This window comes from Brienomyrus brachyistius, chromosome 8 (genome assembly GCF_023856365.1).
Source record: "Brienomyrus brachyistius isolate T26 chromosome 8, BBRACH_0.4, whole genome shotgun sequence".
NCBI classification, from domain to species: Eukaryota; Metazoa; Chordata; class Actinopteri; order Osteoglossiformes; family Mormyridae; genus Brienomyrus; species Brienomyrus brachyistius.
This window is the reverse complement of record NC_064540.1, coordinates 10258642-10277803: the sequence shown is the minus strand read 5'-3', so window position 1 is coordinate 10277803 and position 19162 is coordinate 10258642. Positions and strand designations below refer to the sequence as shown.

Sequence of the window (19162 nt, the reverse complement as noted above, 5' to 3'; positions counted from 1 at the left end):
CCTGAATACATTATAGTAAAGAATTCATTCACAAAGCGCACTTCATAGACTGGCTATTTAAAAATAAAACTGTTCCTAAAAGGGATCCCTCCTCAGGACAGGAGTGCATACCTCTATAGTCCGGTGAAAATCGCTGGGAAAGCGCCATCATAGCTGCAATCATATTCCTCCTCTTTCTGCATTTCACAGCAGTTCACGTACTATGGCAGCTCCCTGCTGCTGGCACAGGGGTGCAGGAAAGCCTCAGCACTGGCCCCCCCACGGCCCATGAAGAAGACCTCATTTATAAAGGTGTCCAACCCAGTGGGGGTGGGGAGAAACCACACGCCCCAAATGGACATCACTGTACAAAAGGCATGTTTGAAAACACAGACTTCCTTATCCATTCTTAAGCATAACTAATACTCATACGACAAGGAGGCCAAAAAGGAATTAACCCAGAACATAATTTCTCTCTCTACGTACATTTTTTATATATACATATATACACACATATATGTATATATATGTGTGTGTGTGTGTATATATATATATATATATATATATATATATATATATATATATACACATACATACATACACACACATATATGTGTATACATATATATATATATACACACACATATATACATATATATACATACACATATATATACACATATACACATACATACATACATACATATACATATATATGTGTATATATCTGTAAAAAATACAAGTGAATTATGTTACAGTGCAGTGCTCTGTCCCCTGGGCTTCCATGTCTATGGAGTTAAGTTTGAAGGGACATTAATAGTTATGTATACAAAACGGGAGATAAAGTCACTGTCATTTGCTGTCCAGAACATCTTGGTTACCATGGTGTCAGCACAGATTCTTAGATGTCTGGGGGGGGGGTCGTCTCTCCCACTGAAGGCAAATGTGTTGGAGAAAGGGCGGGGGGGTGCATATTTTCCAGCTGGCAGACGGGCATCTCCAGATCTATACAGTTGCTGTATAGGAGACGAACAGGCAGAGATGGAGAGGGCAGTATGACAGCTACCCAAGTCCAGTGGGGGTGGGGGGTAGGAGGTAGGGAGGCAGAGGACTGGTCAGGAAGCCGAAGGTGAGCCCAGTCAACTCCCCAACCCACCCCCCCTTTTGGCTGCCGGTTCCCAGACTGTCTCCTTATTGCACGCTCTCTGTTGCCATAGAAATGGCTTCCTGGATTTCCCGCACGGCGAGGATGCGTGTAAGCATGTGCTCCAGCTGCTCGCGTGTGACAGGCTGGGTGGAGTACCAGATGGGGCTGTTTGGGGCGACGACTGGTTCTGGCATCAAGTAGAAAGTGTCGTTCCTTCCTTTGGCGCTCAGTGGACTGGGGAAAGCATGCATGTTATTGCGGCTTTTCAAGGACATGCCACATGTTTGTGGAAATCATCATAAGTGTAATACAAAGTACAGCTGGAAACATTTTGTCAGCTTAAATGAATAATACTGCATCCATGTTCGAACCCAGGATAAAAGCATCTGGTATAGACTTTGAATAAATTCATTCATCTTCTGCTATTCGGAGAAGGGATTGGCTGAAGGTTATCTAGTTACACCGTGCCTGCAGGATTCTTGCGATATCCCAGCATTTAATTGGCTTTTGTGAGCAATAATTTACTCTGACCCCTTTTGCATTCAGCTTTTTTGAATTTTGAGTTGCCTGTTTATTTTCTGTGAATTGATGAAAGTATATGAAACTTTAATACAATGATCAATAAAGCCTGAACAACATATACAGACGCTCCCCTAAGTTTCGATATTACAGAGTGTTGATGCTAAAAGGCTGTATGTAGTTGTAACACTACCCACTTACCACTTGAAGAGGTAGAAGTCATAGAGCTTGATGGGACATCGCAGAGGGTTCTCCGGGTCTTCCGCCTGCTCTTCATACATGTCATCTGTCACTGGCAGAGAGGGTCATATGCTCACGGAGGTGACACAGGGCTTACACCAGCAGGGGGTGTAATGGTCGGTGACAAGCGTTCACTCACCTTTCTGGCCCACCTGGTGTAGCCCCACCCCCTTCAGATAGCGGATGGTGGTGCTTTTGTCCTTAGGGTTGGAGGGGTTCTTCTTGGTGTGCCGTAGCACTTTGGAAAAGGCTACCTTCATGTGCTGTTCCACCGTCATCAGCTGGAAGTACCTGTGTGGGCTCATAGCAGTCAGTGTCTCACACACACTAGGTGGCGTTAGCGAGCAAGCAACACTGAGGTATACAAGCACTCACTTAGTATTGAAGAACATGAGCGTGCTCAGCAGTGTGTTGGGAGAATGGGCCCCCAGTTGTTTGCACTCCCACAGCATCTCCTCGGTCACATGACTAGGGATGACATAACCTGGAATGGAAGGCAGAGGCACATTAGCACCTGAAGACCAGATGGGACTTTCCCTGGCCAAAGTCTTCACTGTGCCTGCCTACGGTACACTGCGTGCTCACCCAGTGGATGGACGTGAGGCTTCCAGCCATCCAGCACCCGGTGTAGGCACTGGGAAAAGCGCAGGTAATACTGGTCTGAGAAGATGTCGTCCACTCGGCCGTTTTCAAACAGATACTGCAATTAGATATGGAGGATGGCAAGGAGTCAGAGGTCTTAGGGTTTCATTTATATTATGCTTATTTATTTAGGAGATGTTTTTCCAAAGGGACATACAAGTAAAGAAAGTTTGGATTCACTGCACAGGGTCAGCCAGCATCCCAGAGGCACCCAAGGTTAAGGGCCTTGTTCAAGGGCCCCAACGGTCATATGAATACTCTGCTGGCAATGGGATTTGAACCTGTAGCCTTCCAGACCCCGGAGCTACACGTTTGCTCATACCTTCTGTATACAGAGAAAGATGTAGTAGAGCACGTCGGGTTCGAAGGGCTCTCCCTCCAGCCCGCGAGCCTCCTGGATCATCAGGGACAGACCCATGTTCAGTTCGGCCACGGCACACGATACCAGGTCCTCCTGAAAGCGCAGAGGCTGGCGGCCTACGCATACCGAAACCCCACAGAGACACGCGTTTTAAAGTCATGCACATTGGGCCCTGTAAACCAAGTCAGTCACATGATTCCAGGCCCCCCCACAGCCCTTTCCCAATTGCCACGGTAACTCACGGCCAATGGGGGCCAGCCTGGTCTGGTTATCCTTCTCCAGCTCCGTGTTTTTGCTCTGCGCCCAGATGCGCCACACGTCCAGGCCCTCGTCGGGCTTCAGCATCATGGGCACCAGCAGTTCCGTAGAGGGCTGCGCAGTGGCATCCACCTCTGTAACCTGCACAGCCTGACTCTGGGCGGGGCCAAGCCACCATTAACAGATTATCCCTCAGAAGACCTAGTATACATGGTTACAGACCACATCTCTTGCATTATACTCAAATTGTATGGCGGTGGCATCGTTTTCATGCTTTATATTGCGAGATTAAACCTCTCAAATGTCAAAAAACATAATCGCAGGCCAAGCAGAGAATGGCCCTCACCTGCAGATCCTGCTCCGTGCCCCCTGTGGTGTGAACCACATGCTGCTGTGGGTCCCAGATGTGGACGGGCTGTGCACCGGCAGGGTACTGGACGGCCACTGGGATGTGAATGTTTCCATTGACAAACTGGGCTGGGAAAAGAGCGCTGGCCAGTGTCTGGACCGCCTCCTCGGCCGTGGCCACCGGGGGAGCCATTGAGGCGACAGCCTTGTCCTTATCAGTGCCGTCGCTGGTCACGGCCTCGGGTGAGATTGCGACATGGGTCACGCCTTGCTGGGCGGAGTACACAGGAATTGTCCATGTCTCGCCCGTAGAGCTGGTGATGGTGCCAGTTGTGCTGTAGAGGTGCGAGCTGTCCACCGTGAGCAGGTCGGGCCGCAGAGATAGGTAGCTCTGCCCCTGTCCCTGTCCCTGACCCGGGGGGGCCTGGGGGATGGCTAGGACAGTCGCTAGCTGCTGCCCGGGGAGCGTGTACGACACAGCGATGGGCACGTCCACCTTGCGCTTCTTTGCCGGCTGAAGGACGCCCCCCACGGGCCCCACTCTGCGCTCACCCTCCAGCGGGGAGCCTTGCGCCACTTGCTGGGGTGATACCAACCCCACTGTCTGGATCTGAATCTGCTGTCCCCCATCGGCAACTGCTGCTACCAGCTCTGCCTGGATCTGAACAAAGGCAGGTCATTCATGACCAATCCCACCGGCAGGATGGAGAACTCAACATACCTCCAGTATGTTCGATTATCTCTCTCCGAGTCAGAACTTGGATAAAAATGTCATGAAAAAACGTCACTTCCTGTCAGAAACAAGCCTCCTTTCCGACGTTGATATCAGACAGAAATTTCTTGTCCGAGATTCCCGTGACGGCTTACAGTCAACAGAAATTCTATTTTATAAATATTTAAAATGTTTATTTTGTTAAATGTATTAATAGTTATAAATGTAATTGCGCATGGTCAATTTAGAGAATACCATATCATGACTGTAAACAGTATCCTAGCATACAATATTATGCAATATTTTACGAGACTTGTTCGTGTCTTTTGTTTGTAGTTTGCCTCTTGAAAAAAGAATATCGCTGTGGATCTACTAAAATATTATAAAGCTTTTAATGTGATCTGACTAGTTCGTGTTTTTCTTGCTTGTCTCTCGGAAAGAAGAATCTCATTCCAAATCTGCTAAAATATAAAGCAACAACATACAACAGCGTGTTTGTGGTGGCAGCCATATTTGTTCCGAGATGTGCAGCTCGAATGGGAGATTGGTCGGACGAGACGCACCTCGAAATTTACGACTTTGGAGAGACAATCGAACGCACGATAAGATCACGTGTGTATGGAGTATGTAAAAACGCATCTATGGATCTATGGCGCATCAAGATATAGAAATATACACAGGTAAACAGATGAAGGTCCAGCTCACCTGCTGCTGCTGTAGGTGTTCTTCAGATATCTCTCCCTGCACCAGCTGCAGCTGGGAGCCCGACAAGTGCTGCTGGGTGGTGCTGGGAATCTGCAACACCTGCTCCACCGAATGATGGCCCTGGATCTGCACCTGAACATCAGAAGAATGTTTGGTGACTGAAGACCCCCACCAGTCACGCCCCCCTCCAGCAGACCGAGTCCCCACCTCGCTTACACTGACCTGCACCTGGATTTGCTGCTCAGAAGCCTGGTGCACGGCGGCGGTCAGCTGCGGAGACAGCTGCGTGGGTGCCACCTGCTGCTGGTGCTGCGGCAACTGCTGAACCTGCAACTGCACCTGAGCAAGAGGCAGCTGGGCTCAGTAAAAGATTACCTCAGCTGTGCAGTAAGGTGCAACCACATGAAACACATTCTGCATGTGGAAAAGTGCACATAATATTTGAATAGTCCATTAATGTAACTATAGAACACGTTGTTTCCCCCAATACGGTCACTGTAATGTCATTCAACGTTCTTGCGTGTTTCCCTGTGTATGATCCTGAATAAATCCTGTGTTCCTTGACTTCCTAATTCCAGCTCGTATTTACCTGCTCCGCGACATACGTATTGTTTGTTTACAGTACAAAGAAGTTCATCTCTACATACAATGTGTTGCATCATGAAATGTACATATGAAAATATGAAAGGCATATGAAAATAATGTACATTCTAATAATAATTAAAAAAATCTGATTTTCAAAATTACTGCATTGTTTTTGACTGTTAGTCTTTTAACGTTAATTATAATTAATAATAATAATAATCGATACTTTTATTGTCCCCGTAGGGAAATTGTCTTTACGCCTCCCACAACTTCCTCTTTTTTTTTCATAGAGGAAGTTGTCTGCGAAGGGCTGCCACCCGTAGTGGCGCCCAGGGAGCTGGGGGTTAAGGGCCTTGCTCAAGGACCCACAGGCTGGGTTTGAACCTGCGACCTTCTGATTACAGGCACACAGGCTTAGCCCACTGAGCCACATGCTGCTCCCCACAAACTATAATTGTATAGTTTTTTGGGGGGATGTTTTGTGGTTCTTTTCCGTGTTTTGGCGTCTTTCGAGCCACCAGCCCGCCAACAAGTGTATACGCTCAGTTGTACCGTTTTATTTAATTTACCATTATTTGTGTATAATTAATGATATTTTAAAGTCTACATTATTGGTCACAGAAAAACAAAAAAAATGAAAAAATGCATTATTTCTGAGGTTTGAACAAATTATTTGCATTTACATTATTTTAAATGGGAAAAATTGATTTGGATGGCGAACTTTTCAGGTCGCGAACTGAGTCCTCGAACGAATTAAGTTCATGAGCCAAGGTACCACTGTAATTCCTATGCATCTTGTACAAATAAAGTGGTGGGATCCAAAGCAATGTTACAACATATGCAGAATATAGAAGTTGCAATGGTTAATACTACTACATTAATAATCACTGAACATAACACAAATTTTCGAAGCCCAGTATAGCAGGCCCATTGTACAGGCACTCCTACCGGACAGGCCAGCTCCAGCAGGGAACCTGCCACCTCTGTGCTGTCGGCATAGACACAGTTTGCTCCCTGCTGATAGACCACAGTGGTGCCACCCTGCTGGAAGTCTTGCAAAGCTTCGGGGCCCTTGGTGGCCAGCGACTCCAGGAAGCTCTTCATGCGATGCTGTGGGACCGTCCGCGCTTTCTGACGCACGTACTCTTCGAAAGGGACTGCGTTCTCCAGCGATTCGTTCATGTCACTGCACGCCTCCCACTGTCGGACCTGTAGGAGGGATTTATACAGAAATTACACACAACCAGGGTCCCCTGAGCCAGGTAACTGCTCCAGGTATAAAATGCTGGGTGAAATTACTGCAACATGACATCCTGATTGTACTTTAAAAGGCCAACAATACATTAAAAATAAGACAAATGCAGGCACTAAATAACTCACTGCAAAAGTCTGTTTATCTCATACTTCATACATGTGGTCCAACATTGTCGTGTGAAGTAAAATTACTGTTATTTCAACTAATTCCTTAAAACCATTAAAACTGGGATAAAACTTCTCAGAGTGTCCTACAAAGTCAGGGAGCACTCTGAACGTTGAAAAGTTTGCTTCATAAAGATAAAAAGAATATTGGTAACATGAGGATATAAAAATATCGGACTGGACACAACTTGATTCCCGGAATTTTAAGATTTGAATTTTAAAGTCAAGTAGTCTCCCTCTAGATATAACCCTAGCTCATTCGTCTTTAAAAATCATTATCTTCCTCAACTGAATAAGAAAAAAGTATATGTATTTGTCAGTATATACCGTTTAAAACCTCGACATCCAATCCTATTTGACTGTATCTTCCCACGCTACCTTAAATATCTGCAGTGCGAGTTGTTCCGCCAAAATAAGGCTTTCGAAATAAACCTTGTAAAATCCTAACTTATTCCCAGCTACATGCTGCCTGGTGCACCGGTCATATATGCGATCACGCGTCAGTTTCCTCAGTCTTTTTACAAGACATAAACGCAGTCAATAACAAAACGGTTTATATCTTCCTTGATGTCGTTATAAAATCCGGCAGAGATCGGATGTAATCTGTACCTGTTATGTTCAGCTTTATAAAAATCGAGGAAACCTATGTCGTTTCTGCGAACGACAGTTCAGTCGGTGGGGAATTTAAAAATAACAAACAAAAAATGGCCAGCAAACCGACTGGACCAGGCCTCGCCTAGCAGAGTCAATCCTCAGACTTTCCTGAGAGTGAAACCCGCTCCGGGAAGCCAGGTGATACCGGGAGCGCCCCCTTCCTACCACGTCCCATGCTGCTTCAGCTCGGATCGCAGTCGGGGTCGTGAGATGACAACAAATACTACTAATCTCTCAATAATTTTACCCTTTGTTGTACGCGAATTCGATGTGGAAGAAAGATTTATACGAATTAGTATACAAAATCTCCCGGCCATGACCACAGTCATTTCAACAATTGTCAATTCCGGGTCCCATATGAACAGCACGAGCGTATGTAATGATACATGACTAATGCATGTAATCAAACTACTAAAAGTGTTACATTTATTTAATTCATTAATTAATAATTCATTTATCAATAAATCAGATGGGCCTTTGTGTTACACTGGATTGGAAGTTCCAGCAGCTGAACATTTTATAATTAATGAGTTATTCTGATAATAATACTTAAATGTTGCACTACCCAACACATGGGTATGCTTTGCCAAAGAACACTTGGTCTAGCAGAGAGCTTTGTCACTACGTAAAAGGGGGCTCACAGCAGTACAATGGAGGGGGCAAGGGGGCCACGACACACGCGATATGCTGACATGCATTTCACGGCTAAAATCACCATGGCGACGATATCCTGAACGAATGAATAAAAAAATCGCCTCATTCTACAGATGAAGACGTAAAGATCCCACATTCCAGTCGTCTTATTGTTGGCTACCGTTAGTGACACTTTCAGGCCCCGTGTATTCTCGACAAATTAAGGAAAGGCTGTCTTTTTTCATCTTAGCTGTCAGTAAAGAAACAAAGCCCTCACAATTCAGCAAAAGTAAATCCCGTATGTCACTGCATGTATGATTTATATCTCAGTAACATACAGTAACTACAGAAAGTTCAAGCGGACAACTAATTATTAGTTGTTGCGAAAGATACTACTTTTATAATATTGCTACTTCAGTCGCACAGGTTGATCACATGGGCCCAGTATGTAAAGGAATTCTAATCTAAACCCCCCTTGACACTAACTTTAAACAAGAGAGGAGGCTTTTGCTGGTTGACGAATATACATACAAGTGCTCACACTGTCTCTCGGGCAAAAAAACGAGGTTAAACAAAGATTTCTGTCATTTAATAATGAAACTGTCATAAAGTATCTTGCCCTAAAAAGCCCATGTTTGGGACAGAAACTATATCTATTAACCAGCATATTCATTCAAAACATTTCTTTCACGACATTAGTGTCATGGCAAACAATAACACGTCATCAATAATTCCTATACATATTTAGATATTAAACTAATTATTAATGGCTGACGGTCAAGTGAGCACATTGGCCAAGTTTGCGAAAACTGAAATCCTGTGAAAGTGCACAAACACTGACATAAAGTCGCATGGTTTAAAGCCACCGGAGTGCATGCTTTTGAATGGTCAGTGTTATTGTGGCATTCACTAGTGGAAAGGGGGTATTGATCAAATGTGCACAACATGATCTGAGCAGCGCTTATCCTCCCTCCCCATATTACTGGTAATCGCAATAATATCACATCAGTGTATCCATAAACCTGGGCTAACCAAGCTCACAATTCGCACTCGATCGAAAGAGCGATATGAAAAAATGTAAGACACATACTGGCATTTAATGCAAAACCTCTGGGAAGAACCATTCCCTGTAGCCCCTTACCCCTTTCAGTCTGGGCCAGGCCGCTACACTCCGCCCTCGCCGGCTACGCTTCTCCTTCCTTGGCTACTGAGGCACGGAACCACCGCGCTCAAGCTTTTTATATCAATGGATACTTTGCTGTTCGTGTGGTTTACATGCGTGGAACTCGCTTCCTTAAATAATAATTAAAATAGTTATTACTGTTATTGCTCTTCCCACGACTCAGCTCTTGCTGAGCGCCATCTTACATTCAACCCCTCGCAGCCAATCAGACGGCTGTGCGCAGTTCTCGCGAGGGGCCGATAGCCAAGACCCGCGAGATTTGTATGGCGCCAAACAGAGGTCTTAAAGGAGACAAATATGAGCTATGACACTACGTATAGCTTTGAGCTGCGTTGTATTGAGTTTTCTAGAACAATAATGAAAGGCAACTGCGCTACAATAGATATGTGCAGAGCAACTTGCATGTATTCTGCCAGACTGAGTGCGGTAATGGCGGTGGCGACCAACGCAATGTTAAAGTAATGTATCTGCAAATTAATACTAAATGTGGCGTTATGTTTTAGTCTCTAATGTGTATAATATCACAGTAATGCATTCATGCTTTGTCATGTAGTTGCATATATATATATATATATATGGAAAAAGAAAGGTTTGGCATTACAATGACTAATTAGAATATTAGAATTGTTAGAATTTTGACGGCAGTCCAAAAAACAAAAACGAGTTGCAAATGATGTAAGTATTTTTATATATTTATATATAAATTAATATATATTTTTAACAGTCCATATGAATGTAGTTGTTCATTGGTGAATGTTAAATTTTTTTTACAGTACATCAACGTTGAGATTTGGATGTGTTTAGTTTACAGTTAGTTTTAAACTATCTTTCATAGTCGGTTATACAATACAGAGGTTTAAGCTATACATACTTGCAAACATATATAGTTACATACAAGTAACTAGTAAGTAAACTTTCTATTGCAGCTTCCTCTGACCAAAGTGCTTCACACATTCAAAATTACAAGAGTAATAATAATGGAATATATACAAAAACAAAGACTTCTATCAGCAGAAGGTGTAAGTCAAACGACATGTAATATAGCTGACTGAAATCAAATGGAAGATTAGAATGCATTTCTGTGCCTTTAACAGGGTCCCAGACTGCCTTAAAGAACTCCGCATGTGTCAGTGAGGGCCTCCCCCTGCTCCCTTCACAACCCACTGCCTGTTCACACTTTTAAGGTGGACTGAAAAAGAAACATCAGACTGTAGTTGGATATCACTGTCTTAAACTGGTTTTATCCAGGAAGGAGTTAATTCCCACGGCCTCCACTTAACCCCATGGAGGCCCTGTTTTGTAGAATGTGTGATAGTGTCCACGAAAGCCTGTTGTCTGTCTACCTATTTACACCAGGGCCAGGCCCTGGTTGTGTGAGGCTCCTGGACTCTTGCGTTTTGGAGGCCACCCTGTCATGGTGGGGAGGAGGGGCACGGGCACATACAGGTACAGTACATGTACCACGTAAAGGGTCTGGGTTCTGCTCCACTACTGAGGCCTTACGTTTCAGCTTGCTTGCTGTATTGTGGCTTTTCAGGTCTGGACCTGGTTAACCTTATCTGACAAGTTACCGAGCTAGCATTGTTAGCCATTATTTCTAAGTGACACAAGATAAATTTACTAAAGGCGTGTTTTGGATTAACAACGAAGCTACAGCAACACAGCATGGAAATGATTAACCTTTTTTTCCCATTAATAACTATTTGGCTAGGATTATAACCGGGTTCACAAAGCCACCTATTGTACATGTATGCTATCATACTATAAATTTTAACTAAACAAACTGAGAAAAGGGCCTAACATTACATTTCAGAGATACACTGGAGCCAAGGGCTTTATATCATAACTAGTTACATTTTTGCTAGCTTGCTATGTTTTGACTTGTTAAATAGGCCAAATAGGTCAACATCACGGTGCCTTGATGTTCAGTTCACAACTTAATCCCTGAAAGGCCCTTCTTTTAAGCTTGCAGTATGCGCATTAAGGAGCAGTGGGCCCTGGGGCTCCGTGGGGCACCTGTTGCAATAGATGCAGAGTACCCTGGTGCTCAGCACTCACTACATACGTCGAGGGGCCTGGGTGGCCTCATGGTGGTCAGCTTGCACTGTGCATGCAGAAGGCCCTGGGGGGCCCTTGTGGTTAAATTGTGCTGTATTGAGTGAGGGGTCCAGGGACTTTTAAGTGCCTCCACCGCGCTGTGCAGCTGCACCAATTTTGTTTTTTGCTTCTGCCACTGCCTAACTCGCCAAATAGTTTTCCCTTGCCTCCATTTCACCGAGCAGGACTTCCACTTCACATTCATGGAAATTTTTATTTTTTGCACGCTCTTCTGCCACTGAATAAAAAGGGCAATTTATGTAGGTTTGCATATTCAAATAGATTTCTGGGATAACTTTTTGGTTAGCTGTTCAAACACAGGTGTGAGGACTCCTTAGTCAATCGGTCCTCTAATTAGTAATCTAATTAGGGAGATGCAGCAAAAACCCACATACCCAACAGCCCTTTCTGGATAAGATTGCCTTCCTGTAGCATAGAAATTTGCTTACGCATAGTTTTATGCATCTGATTTTTTTGTGTGTGTGCACATTTCTAGTATGGTTCATACACTATGTTTTAGTGTGAATTCTATGCAAGGCATTATACCTGGGGGCCCAGCTCATTCCAACGCGTGACACTACGAAGCACTATTGGGCAACAATCCTGCCTATAGGAGATGTTTGTGAGTCACATGGGTGTGGCGGAGGGCAAATTACTTGTTATCCCTAATAGTGTAATTTAGCAGGGACTTGAAACTTTTCTGTTAAATGTGTTATGTTATACGTGTCAGTTTTGTTTAGTTACTTCTTCAAATAAATATATATGGACATTGGGCTCAGTGCGAATTGTGAATGGTAAATTGAAAAGTTAAAGTATTAATAAATCAAGTTGACACTATTAATGAGTAAGTTTCTTGCATACAAGACACCCCGCTTCAAGCAGACGGTGTGTGCTATCAAACGGTGGCACTGCTATACGAGTAGCGTGCACTACACTGTCCTTCCCATCTGCCTCTAGAAAGCCTCCTCCCAATGTGCCACCCCCCAAAAGTGCACATACATTAACCTATTTTTATTTATTTCATGAACAATATTTTTAGCACTATGCATATCGTCTTTGCAATTTTGTGTCATTAGTATCCTAATTAATCCCGTGCATGCACCTCTTAACCCTTGTGTCCAATTAAAATTAGGGCGCAGAAACTGTACAAATGGTTTTTTCTTATTAGCAAATATAATCTAGATCTTTTTTATTGCAAAGTCTAAAATGAATCGGAAAATTTTCGTAAAAATTCACTTACCTTCCCTGCCCTTACGGGGTCTGTTAGACCCATAATTGAACACCAAGCACAAAATGTCAGTGTTACTGATAACTGCATACTTTGCGGAATACAGTGTAGAGTGTTACACGGGGATGGAGTCTTTCCCAATCCCATCCGTCCCCATGAACATCCATCAATCCATCCATTTTCCAAACCGCTTATCCTACTGGGTCGCAGGCCATTCATACATGTCATTCCAAAATGTTTTGGAGCAAAAGCAACAGAAGAAAATACGGTATCACTATTAAAAAAGTACAACCATGATGATCGTGATTATATTTTATACAAAGTAATTTGTTGGAAGGATAAATTCCATTGATCAGTTTAAAATGCATTTCATTTTTGGAGGTACAGGGTACTTAATATGTCTGATACATAAAACTTTAAGTTGATTTGGAAAATTTAACTAAAATAGTTTCTATTAGAGATTCCTGAGTTTATTTGTAATGTGTCGAAATTACATTGAATTGTATTTGGGGTTTAAATGCCAGATTTCCCACAGCCTCTCTCCGCTCAGCCCACCAATTCCCCGCAGCAAGAAGTTTCTCAACCTCATGGTTCTCAGCAGCAAGATGCTGCTCAGCCCACGGCCGTCCCGCAGCAAGTCACCACTGCGCATGCCGACTCTCGCGGCAAGCGCCAGAGGAGGAGAGCAGAGCTTCGGAGCCAGCCAGCATCTGGCTTGCCTCTGGCCACACTTGGGTCAGAGCCCGCTGTGTCATCTGCTGCTGTCCCACAGCCAGATCCTGCCACTTCACCCACTACTTCCTTCCCTGAAGCAAGAAGCTGCTCCATCCACCAGCTTCCCGCAGCATGCTGCTGCTCAGCTTGCAACAGTCCCACAGTTCACCCCAGCCCAGGAGAGGCCGTGCCGCCAACAATCACACATCTGCTTACTCCATGTCCTGTATCCCGTCAACGCTCCCCTTGCCTGCTGACTCGTCTGTACCTGCCTTCTCAGATGCCTGGTAAGGGTTCACCTATGCTGTCCCGGCAGGTGTCATTTACGCAGCTGTCACTTCTAGAGCCCTCTCCACAGCTGCCTTGCCTAAGATCTGCTGCATGGCTGCTGTTGCCCATGCCCGACCCCCTGACTAACTTGGCACTGGTGGTCACTGAGCCTTAGGAGGCAGCCAAGATCTTGTCGTCTCTTGTTCAGAATATAACGAGGTTAAGAACTCTGTTGAGGATACGGATCTGTGATATACAGTACTGCCTGGAGCTCCAGAGGATCCTGGCCAGCCCATCCCATAACCCCGAAGAGCCAACACTTCTTCTGCACTACAATCACTGCAGCTCGGACCCAGACCATCAATCAGACCAGCAACATCCTTGGTTCAGTCCCCTCCCTCACGAGGACCACCATGGGGTCCTGCAGTGCCTACTCATGTTCCCTGATCTCCCTCTGCTCCTCGTCTTCTGTGCTCACCAGGCCTTACCCTGGTTGCTCTGATGTTCCCTTGTGTATTTCTGACCCATCTCCGTCTGTGTTACTTGTAGGTCCTGGCTCTCTTCTTGCATTGTGTCCTGCTCCAGTCTGTTGTGTTCCCTGCATTTTGCTGATCTCATGTCTCAACTGGTTTTGTTTTGCTCCCCCTGTCCCTGGTTTTGTATGTATTGTCCAGTCTTGTGTCTCATCCCCCTGGTACTTTTCCTGTGTGTTCTCCCATGCCTGGAGCCAGGGTTGCCCAAAAGGGGGGTGGGAAGTTAGGACGATTCCAAAGGCCCTTGAGTGACAGGGTCCCTAAACACTAAAAATAACTGGATTGGTCAGAACTGGGGGCATCCAATATGATATGCTTTCATGGGGCCCAAAAACTTTAGCAGCGCCCCTGCCTGGAGCACATGCCTTGGGGGTGGGGTGGGTTGGGGTGAGAGCTGTCGCAACCTGGCTCTGCCTGTTCGCATTTGGCCAGCAGAGGGTGCTGCTGGCCATCCTGAGTCCATCTTTTTCATTACACCAAGTGTTTTCCATTAAGTGTGATTAACCTTAGGTAATTATCCACACCTGTCCCTCGTGTAAAATATGTGTGTCCCCATCCTGTGCTCCCCATTTCCGACATTATCTGTAGTTGTCTCAATTCCTGAATTTCTGGTAGCTGTATCAGCTTAAAGTCCCTTTCAAGGGTTCCCCTGTTGAATGCTCATGCTGCCTTTGAGGTTTGTTGCTCCTTTACCCTCCTTTGGAGGCTTTACATTCTGCGCATTTATCATCTACATTTATATAGGGCCAAGTGTGGATCATAGTAATTAACTAATCAAAAGACATAGTACACGCGAACGAGAAGGGATAGGATGGCCAACAGTGACATCTGCTGACCAAACAGCAGATTTGAACACAGGGTTTTAGCTTGCACTACACTAACAGGAAGATTATTCCATACTGTAACTACATGCTGTGTAAAGAAATGCTTCCTCAGATTCAGTTTAAAATGTTCTCCCGCTAATTTCCACCTATGGCCACGAGTTCTAGTATTTAACCTAATATTGAAATAGCCATTTGGCTGAACGGCATCCAGACCTGTTAGAATCTTATATACCTGGATCATGTCCCCCCCTTAATCTCCTTTCCTCGAGGCTGAACAGATTCAGCTCAGCTAACCTCTTCTCATAAGACATTCCTCTAAGACCAGGAATCATTCTTGTAGTCCTACTAGGAGGATCAAAGTATGCAGCTGTACCAAATCAGCACCAGCCATGACAGCCTCAGCTCTAGGGCATAGAGGCAGAGCACTGGCCTCAGAATCCAGTAAATTTGAGAAGTAGGCCATGGGCCTATGGCAAGCTTCATGTGGCTGAATCAAAATGTCATAGATCCCCTTTTCTCATCCACAAACTACACAAAGGGTTTCTGATAATCTGGAATTCCAAAAGCAGGTGCAATCATTAGTTCCAATGCTTTCACCTCCTATTCCGTCCACATCACATCAGTCAACCCTAACCTGACAGTCATATCCACTAAGGGTTGAGATCACCGCATACAGTCTTGTAGCTGGGGCTTACAGTAGCCAATCATCCCCAGCACTGACAACAGCTGTCTCTTTGTGTCAGGTTTTGGCATAGCGTGTAATGAAGCTACTCTTTTGGGTCCTAATGACCTTCCTTTGCTAGTTACAACATGTTCCAGGACATTAACACTCTGGGACACCAGCTGTAGCTTTTCTTTGCTTGCACAAGCCTAATGACTGCCAAAAAGAGTAACAGACCTCTTACACGCCTCCCCACTCTTAGAACACAACAAGAGGTCAACACACTAGACAAGGCCACTGCCAAAAGGAACACAGAAACCCTCTAAGTTTATTGTTACTGCCTGACTATAGACAATGAGTGTTTCTGTGTAGCCCTGCAGCATCACAGTCCAGGTCTGTCTCTTTCCTTGGAAAGTAAAGGCAAACCAGTACTGAGAATAAGGTCGCACTGGTATGGAGAAATATGTATTAGCCAAATCAATCACAGTGAACCACTTAGCCTTTACTGGTATCGAGGACAGTATGGGCATTGGACAGGGCATGATAGGTGCCTCTCAAATCCTGCACAAATGGCCATGTCCCATACGCCCTTTTCACTAGTAATATTGGAGAATTGATGGGGTATTATATGATTTTATACACCCCCCCATTCACCAAATCTGCATGTATATCTTTTATTCCCTCCTTAGCCTCCTTGGACAAACAATACTGCAATTTTCTTGGGTTAAACAACCAGGGACCGCTGTCAAAAATCATTCTTCCCCTTTGCCATCAGACAATCGGGTATGTTACTCAACCAGGGAAAGCATGTTTTCTTTTTCCCTCTTTTCTCCACACCTGATGTGGACATTCTTTTCACTTTTGCAACTTGTCTAACTTCCCAACTGCGCACTTGCCCATCTGATGTAACCCACCATCCAATCTGTTCTGTTTTCACAATCCAACACTAATGGTTCCAAATCCTTCCATTCTACCTTTCCTTTCTTCGCATAGGACATGTGGAGTATAGAGCCCCCCCTCCTCCCGTTATACCATCTTGACTGGTTTGGTGACAGCGGAGCAGCTGCAGCAGTTCTTTGATCAATCATAATATGGTTAGTTCAATAGCTTCAGATTCTGATTTTTCAAACATTTCCTCCTACTCCTTCTCTCCCTTCCCCCCCCTTTTCCGGCACTGCCACTCACACAGCTCACACAACTGGTCAGGCTGACACAGAAAGGGAATTTTCATATTCACCAAAATTAAAGTATGTTTCCTACTTAAATTAGGCCAATTAGTCCACAACATAGAACCTGTGGTGATAGATATTGTGAACAAACTCGTATGCCATTGTATAATCGCTTCTTCTTTTTGTTTATCTCAACTACAGAACTCCACAAGTTCCTTTCGCACCTCTAATCCATACTTGCGTACACAATAACAGTTCTTTAACCAGACCACCACAGGTACTCTAAGCATGAATTAGCCATGCAACAGAGAAATGCAGTCTGAGACTCATGCAGGGGCTGAGACTTTTGGTTACGTCCCTCCATCACACAGTGATCACTGTTCTGAGGACTCTGAGCGGGCCTGGGTTAGGTTGTCTCTTCACATTTCAGAGATCTTACCCATAATTTGCTGACCAGCTGCCTGCCTCCCACTCTATACCTTTACGGTCTTAAGTCTCTCTCTTAGACTGAAGACTTAATTTCATAATGACACCACTTTCATCCATCCAGCCTCCAAACCACTTATCCTACTGGGTCGTGGGGGGTCCGGAGCCTATCTCGGAAGCAATGGGCACGAGGCAGGGAACAACCCAGGATGGGGGGCCAGCCCATCGCAGGGCACACTCACAAACCATTCACTCACACATGCACACCTACGGGCAATTTAGCAACTCCAATTAGTCTCAGCATGTTTTTGGACTGTGGGGGGAAAGCGGAGTATCCGGAGAAAACCCCACGACAACATGGGGAGAACATGCAAAGTCCACACACATGTGACCCAGGCTGAGACTTGAACCCGGGTCCCAGAGGTGTGAGGCAACAGTGCTAACCACTGCACCACCATGCCATCCTCCTCTTTCATTCAAACAGATACACTATATGGACAAATGTATTGGGACATCTGGCCAATACACCTACAGGAACTATTATGACAATAAATCCATTGGCATCAATAAGGAGTTGATCCGCCCTTAGCAGCTGTAACAGCCGCCACTCTTCTGGGAAGGATTTACACAAGATTTTGGACTGGAATTTTTGCCCATTCATCCAGAAGAGCATTTGAGAGGTCAGGCACTGATGTTGGACATGAAGGCCTGGCTCACAATCCCCATTCTAGCTTATCAAGTTCTTCTGCAACAAACTCACCAACCATGTCTTTATGAACCTTGCACTGGGGTACAGTCATGCTGGAACAGAAAAGGGCCTTCCCCAAACCATGTTGGAAGCATAGAATTGTCCAAAATGTCTTGGCATGCTGAAGCATTAAGAGTTCCCTTCACTGGAACTAAGGGGTATAGCCCAACTGCTGAAAAACAGCCCCATACCATTAGCCCTCCATCATTCATCAAGCAGAGAAAAGGGGTTATGCCCACAGTGAGGCAAAGGCTTTTGGAGGATGGCCTGGTGTCAAGAAGGGCAGCAAAGCCATTTCACTCCAAAAAAAACATCAGGGACATACTGATATTCTGAAAAAGGCATATGATTGGTGAGGACTGGGGTAAAGTCATTTTCTCTGATGAATCCCCTTTCCGATTGTTTGGGGCATCCGGAAAAAGATCGTCCGGAGATGAGAGTGCTACCATCAGTCCTGTCTCAGACCAACAGTTAAGCATCCTGAGACCATTTAGGTATGGGGCTCCTTCTCAGCCAAGAGAGTGGGCTCACTCACAATTTTGCCTAAGAACAGTCATGAATACAGAATGATACCAAAACAGCCAAGGGGAACTTCTCCCAACCATCCAAGAACTGTTTAATGAGCAATGTCTTTTCCAGCAAGTCGGAGCACCGTGCCATAAGGCAAAACTGATGTGGACTGGGGAACGAAACATTTTGGATCCGTGTCCAGGAAACTCCCCAGACTTTAGTCCCACAAGCTTGCGATCAATCCTCAAGAGGCAGGTGTACAAACAGAAACCCACAAAATCTGAAAAACTCCAAGCATTAATTATGCAAGAATGGGCTGCCATCAGACAGGATTTAGCCCAGAAGTTGACACATGCAAGGTGAATCGCAGATGTCTTGAAAATGAAGGACACACATTGACTCTGCATGAACTTAGGCTTTTGACAATTACAAGCATTTAGTAAGTGTTAATGTAACAGATGAACAGAATGTCTAACTGGAGAAAAATTTATGCTTGTGTCAACCAGCAAATCAAAACTTATCATTCTAAAGGAGGAGGTCCATCTACTGGGATTTCATACAATACACGAGAATGTAGCCCAATGCATATACTAATTT

General features: G+C 44.8%; 1 protein-coding gene across 3 annotated transcripts; it reads right to left on the bottom strand.

The window, feature by feature from the left end:
• Positions 1–937: 937 nt before the first annotated feature.
• LOC125747315 (transcriptional regulator QRICH1-like) lies at positions 938–9602 on the bottom strand. Of its 3 annotated transcripts, none has more exons than XM_049022397.1 (12): positions 9344–9602; positions 6445–6705; positions 5134–5250; positions 4912–5043; positions 3493–4155; positions 3131–3302; positions 2850–3004; positions 2471–2585; positions 2261–2369; positions 2025–2176; positions 1847–1937; positions 938–1360 (listed from the first exon to the last, which is right to left on the bottom strand). In XM_049022397.1, exons 2-12 carry the CDS (start codon positions 6676–6678, stop codon positions 1171–1173), a joined length of 2130 nt encoding a protein of 709 aa, XP_048878354.1. In that variant the 5' UTR covers positions 6679–6705; positions 9344–9602; the 3' UTR covers positions 938–1170. The 3 variants fall into 3 exon arrangements, with proteins under 3 accessions (XP_048878354.1, XP_048878356.1, XP_048878355.1); XM_049022399.1 differs by having other exon boundaries at positions 1847–1931; XM_049022398.1 differs by lacking the exon at positions 9344–9602 and adding an exon at positions 7525–7945.
• Positions 9603–19162: the final 9560 nt, after the last annotated feature.